The sequence below is a fragment of the Galeopterus variegatus genome, unplaced genomic scaffold, assembly GCF_000696425.1.
Source record: "Galeopterus variegatus unplaced genomic scaffold, G_variegatus-3.0.2 Scaffold2710, whole genome shotgun sequence".
In the NCBI taxonomy this organism is placed as follows: domain Eukaryota; kingdom Metazoa; phylum Chordata; class Mammalia; order Dermoptera; family Cynocephalidae; genus Galeopterus; species Galeopterus variegatus.
Genome location: NW_007728821.1, coordinates 46740 through 53234, shown reverse-complemented (window position 1 = coordinate 53234; position 6495 = coordinate 46740). Strand labels below are relative to the sequence as shown.

Below are 6495 nucleotides of genomic sequence, written 5' to 3'. Positions count from 1 at the left end.
GTAAAGGAAATGTTTAGTTTGATTCAAATGTGTCTTCATATTTTTTATGACTTGCTACTCGTGATTTTCAACAACAATGAAAAAGAACTTCAGCAAGTAAACATGGAATTTAGCAGGTAAATTCTGTTTTTATTTGTTACCATTTAATTATGACAAGTGATATTGATTTCCATCTCAAGAAGTGAAAAAGATTTTTAAATAAATGTATTTAAATAGAATGAGAGTCAGTTTAAATTAAAAACAGGGATCCATACAGATAAATGCATATATGGCAAAGAAGACAGGTTTGGAAAATGCTGCCTTAGTGGTTTTGGAGTTTAAAAAGAGCTTAAAAAGAGTTGCTCTCAAATTTGGAATTAAAAAGAGTTGCTCTCAAATTCTGGTTTCAGTTTTAACAAGTTACCTAATCGAACTCTGATCTTTAGTTTCTTCATCTGTAAAATGAGAATAAACAGTATGTCTATTAAATGACATAGCACTAAATGACATAGGATTAAATGACACAGCATATATAAATAATAATGCATATAATAAGATATACAGTGTTTTCACTGTCCCTTAAACCTATGTTCTCAGCAAATATTATTTTATTAATAAAAATGAGTGCAAAATGAACATTTAGAAATCCTATTTAAAATGCAAAATGAGAATTTTATTTCAGAAGAACTTTCTTAAGTAAACTCCAAAACAACAGATTTGTTATATATTTAAATAAATATAGAAAAAAGAAAAATAGATATTCAAAATTGTTGGTGAACCAAAGTTAGATTTGTATAACAAATGTAACTATTTCCACAATAAATATCCCATTTTGGACTTTGTGTTAATGGCCCATTGTGGTAACAATGCTTGGAGAGGAAAGATTATTGTTCTGGAAATCAAGAGAGATAGGTTTAAGCAAGTAGTACTTAACAGAAAGTATGGGCAGTTCTAATGACCAGATTTGTGGTATTGAAAAGTAACTTTACCTCTCCAGTCTCACTTAGTGGCAAAATGAAGCAGGTGGGTGAGATAGTCCTAAGATCACTTCAAACTTTAAAAATTTATGACTTTAATAGAGATTTGTCTGATATAAGATCATTATATTTCTAATATACCAGCAATAAACAATCTGAAATAAAATTTTAAAAATTATTTATTTATCTTAACAGTGGAGTACTACTGAAGTATAGTATTATAAGACAAAGTAGATTTTAGAGCAAAGAATATTACCAGGGATAAAATATTACCAGGGAAAAAATTAATTACTTTACTAACACTTTTCAGATATAAGATCATTATACTTCTTTTTGTTTGTTTGCTTTATTATCCACTTTTTATTAATTTACTCAAACTTTTATTGAGTACGTATTATAAAGCAATCACTTTCCTAGGTACTTTTGGGATACATTCATGAACAAGATAAAAAAGACCCCCTCCCTCATAGAGCTCACATTTTAACAAAGGCAAGACAGAAATTAAACAGTAATCACAACTATATAGTATGTTAGATGTTGTTAAATGTCATGGAAATTTCTAAAAAATAGAGAAGTAGATAAAAATTGCGAAATGGGAGAGAGTATGGGTTGCATATTTATTCATTTTTATCTTATTTTGGACTGATGGTTTTTTTTTTCAATTGAAATAGTTGATTGTACATATCTGTGGGGGTACAGAGTTGAATATCAATACCTGTGTGCAATGTATGATGCTTAAATCAGGATAATTAGTATATTCAACATTATATAATGCACTCGTTTTTTGTGGCCCTTTACCAATTCCTCCCTTACCCCTTCTCCCTCTCCCCATTTCCCACTTTTGGTAACCTCTGTTCTGTTCTTTGCTTTTGAAAGTTTAATATATTATTGTGATTGTTGTATCTTTCTTTCTTTCTCTGTTTATTTTTATTTAGCTCCTACTTAAGAATGAAGACATGTGGTATTTACATTTCAATGCTTGGCTTATTTCATAAGTTCATCCATGTTACTGCAAATGGCAGTATTTCTTTCTTTCTTTTTTTTTTTTATGGCAGAGTAGTATTCCATTGTGTAAATACACTACATTTTCCTTATGTAGTAGTCCACCAATGGACGTCTACATTGGTTCCAACTCTTGGCTATTTGTAAATACAGCTGAAATAAAATGGGAGTGCAAGTATCCCTTCAACATGATGATTTTGATTCCCTTGGGTATATACCCACAAGTGGAATTGCTATATCATATGGGTACAAGAATACAGGAATAATAGAATACAGGAAAATAATTAAAAATTCAATGAAACCAAAGTTGATTCTTTGAGAAGACCAATAAAACTGAAATCTATTAAACTAATCAAGGGGAAAAAAATACAGGATAAACACTACTAATATCAAGAATGAAAGAGGTGAAAATACTACAAATTATACAGAAAATAAAAGAGGAATATAACAGATGACTTTATGTTATTAAATTCAACAAGCTAGATAAAATGGGTCAATTTTTTGGAACACACCAATGCTCAACGAGAAATAGATAACCTGAAGCCCTGTATTTATTGAGGAAATTAACTTTGTAGTTTAAAACCTCCTGACAAAGAAAACTCAAGAATCAGATAACTGCACTAGTGAATTTTGCCAGATGTTAAGGGGAAAAAAATAGTACCGATTGTATACAATATAGAAATAAAAATAGATTTTTTTTAAATGATAAAATATTTTTTAATTTGTTCTATGAGACCAATATTACCTTGATACCAAAATAAGACTAAGACATCACAATTAAAGAAAACTACAGCAAACAGTATATTTAATGGTGACTGAATAAAAGCTTCTTTGCTAAGATCAGAAACAATACAAGGAGATCTGCTCTCATCACTTCAATTCAGCATTGTACTGGAAATGCTGACCAATGCAATTAGGCAAGAAAAATAAGTGGAAGACATTAGATGGAAAAGGATGATGCAGTCCCTAGTGTGATTCTGTCCTCTGTGGCTGTTCTGCAGAGCAGTAGTTGTTTCTCTCTGTCTGCCTTCTCTCCCACCTAAGTGTGTGCCACCACACCATGGGAGATTTGATGGACATGGACATGAGCCCCTGGAGACCCCCAAAATTCTTTTCCATTGTGAACTAAAGGCTGACAAAGATTATCTCTTTAAGGTGGATAATGATGAAAATGAGCACCAGCTATCTTTAAGAACAGTCAGTTTAGGGGGCTGGTGCAAAGGATGAATTGCTCATTGTTGAAGCAGAGGCAATGAATTATGAGGGCAGTCCAATTAAAGTACCATTGACAACTTTGAAAATGTCTGTACAGCCTATGGTTTCCCTTGAGGGTTTTGAGATAATGCCACCTATTGTCCTAAAGTTGAAGCATGGCTCAGGGCCTGTGCATATTAGTGGACAGCACTTAGTAGCTGTGGAGGAAGATGCAGAATCAGTAGATGAAGAGGAGGAGGATGTGAAACTCTTAAGTAAGTCTGGAAAGCAATCTGCCCCTGGGAGTGGTAGCAAGCTTCCACTGAAAAAGGTGAAACTTGCTGCCAATGAAGATGACAATAACAATGATGATGATGATGATGATGATGATGATTTTCATGATGAGGAAACTGAAGAAAAACTCCAGTGAAGAAATCTGTATGAGATACTTCAGCCAAATTGCACAAAAATCAAACTAGAATGGAAAAGACTCAAAACTGTCAACACCAAGGTAAAAAGGCCAAGAATCCTTCAAAAAACAGGAAAAAACTCCTAAAACACAGAAAGGACCTAATTCTGTAGAAGACATTAAAGCAAAAATGCAAGCAAATGTAGAAAAAGGTGGTTCTCTTCCCAAAGTGGAAGCCAAGTTCATCGGTTATGTAAAGAATTTCCTCCAGATGACTGACCAAGAGGCTATTCAAGATCTCTGGCAGTGGAGGAAGTCTCTAAGAAAATAGTTTAAACAGTTGGTTAAAATTTTCTTACTTCACTGCCATAACAGTTGATATTTGGCTGTCCTTTTTATAGTGCAAAGTGAGAATTACCCTATCATGTTTGATAAATATCGTTCAGGTTCCATTGACAAGAATGTGCTGTCCAAAAATGCCTGTTTAGTTTTTAAGATGGAACTCCACACTTTGCTTGATTTTAAGTATGTATGGAATGTTATGATAAGACATAGTAGATGGTGGGGAGACAAAAATATACTTGTGAAATAAACTCAGTATTTTAATAAAGTAAATTAAAAAAGGATGATGCAAAATTCTATTTGCAAGTGACATGACCATCTATGTATAAAATCCTATGAAATCTGAAAAAAAAGCTACTAGAACTAAGAAGTGATTTCTACAAAGTTGGAAGATAGAAAAGATTGATATACAAAGTCAATTGTATTTTTATAAACTAATATAAAATCAGACAATCAAAAATTGATCATAGGAAACAAATCTATTCACAGTAGCATCCAAAATATAAAGCAGTTAGGAAAACATCTGATAAAATGTATGAAAGACTAAAAACTAAAAAAAAATGCTGATAATTAAAGGTCTAATAAATGAAGAGATATATTATGTCCATGTATCAGAAGACTCAACATTGTTAAGTTACAGTTCTACCTAAATTGATCAGTAGATCAATGCAATCTCAATCAAAGTTCTAGCAGACTTTTTTCTTTTTTTAAGAAATTGTCAAACTCATTCTAAAGTTCATAGGGAAATGCAAAGAAAGGGCATAGTATAGCCAATAACATCTTTGGAAAATATTAAATTTGCAAGGCTACAATTATTGCAAGAATTGTTATGACGTTACAGTAATCAAAACAGTGTAGTATTGGTGTAACAATGGGAAAATCAACCCATGTGACAAAATAAAGAATTTAGAAATACACCTACATATAAGCAGACAACTAATTTTAGAAAAGGGTACAAAGGCAATTCAGTGGATAAAGAATAGTTTTTCCCAACAAATTTTACTAGAAGAATTGTATATCTGTGTGCAATAATAATAATAACAACAATAACTTTGATCCATACCTCCCACCACATGTAAAATTGGCTCAGAATGAATCATAGGCCTAAATGTAAGTCATAACACCACAAAGTATAGGAGGACACATTTATAACCTTGGGTTATACAAAGATTTCTTAGATACAACTCCAAATTCATCAATTGGTTCTTTTTATGGCTCAGGCTTTTCATGTTGTAATGATTCTTAAAATAACTAGCAACAGAGAATAGAAACATACCTATTTTTTTAATTTCCATTTCAAAATGCCCAATACATGGTAAATTCTCAATATGTCTTTGAAAATGAAAACTGGATGCCACAGGATTTACTTGTAAGTTGACTGAATAGCCACTAATATCACATTACTTTTTTGTTATGTTCTGAGATTTGGGGAAAGTAACATTCGGTGTACTAAAAATTAATCTTTTTCTGGTTTCCTCGTTGGAGTTTATAGAAACTGAAATGTGATTTCTTTTTAAGTATAATTCATTGTTTACTTTGTTTTCTGTCCTTTTGTTAATGTTATTTTATAACAATGTTTTTCTTAAAGGGAACTTTGTAATAAAACCCTACAGTTACACTTTTCATGTCACTGATTGCATTTCAGTATTTTTCAAAATGTTTTAAATCTAAATATATATAGTTGCTTGCAAATATGATGGATTAACATGTTAGAATATTTACTTCTACATTTTTGCTGCATATAAAAAGGTTATGATACTGCTGCATATATAATATTTTTAACTTAATATTGACACAAACATTTCCCATTTTTAACAGTTTTTTGCAAACATCAGCTCTAATAGCTATCTAAGTTTTTATTATTTAGTCATACCGTAATTATTTATTTTTTCTAGTTTTAGACATTTATATTGTTTCATTTTCTTCCTGTTTTAAATAAGAAGGGGATGAATATGTGAGCATAAAATTCTTTATTTCAAATTATCATATCTCTTTAGAATAAAGCTTTTGATTTATGTTACCAACTTTTTTCTCCTGAAGGAGCTTTATGAGTTTGAATTCTAATATACAGTTCATTTCATCATCATTCTATGATTTTTTTTCTTTTTCTTTTAAATGGCAGTGGTTTTCTTACTAGGGAATTGATGCTGCTTTCTCCTGAAATAATAATGATAACACAGAATTCCATAAGGAAAATAATTCTACAAGGTTTCAGTTCATGGAAAGATAATCACTATTTTGCAAGTCTCTGATTGAGTATGATTTGGGTTGGGTGGGGAGAGGAGGAAGTTGAAGCAAAGCATGGCAAAACCTCCAATTATTGTAACATACCCTGGTGGTTCTTTGAGTAAATTACTAGACTATTATGAATTTGCTGATTTAAACGTGTCTTTATAAAGGAGTGCTGTTGACTTAAAGACTATTACCAGAGACCTTGGTGCCATTGTGGTTAATTACATATTCACATGTTCAAAAGCTGTGCTCTTTATTTAGTTTACTCCAATGGATTTAAGTCTACCGTGTAAATAGGGCTCAGGACTTAAGAAACTCTTGTTTTTCTTTTTAAGTGGTAAAATATTTAAAGTAAATTCA

At 31.3% G+C, this 6495-nt stretch overlaps 1 protein-coding gene and 1 pseudogene across 1 annotated transcript in view; one reads left to right on the top strand and one right to left on the bottom strand.

Annotated features, from left to right (window-relative positions):
* DMRTA1 (DMRT-like family A1) overlaps positions 1-434 on the bottom strand; it is a 9896-nt gene extending 9462 nt beyond the window's left edge. Inside the window, exon 1 of the mRNA XM_008582735.1 lies at positions 404-434. Coding sequence (XP_008580957.1) covers positions 404-434 — 31 coding nt within the window. The remainder of the gene's footprint in view (positions 1-403) is intronic.
* A 2584-nt stretch (positions 435-3018) lies between these two features.
* Positions 3019-3892, top strand: LOC103598686 (annotated as a pseudogene).
* The last annotated feature ends 2603 nt before the right edge of the window (positions 3893-6495 follow it).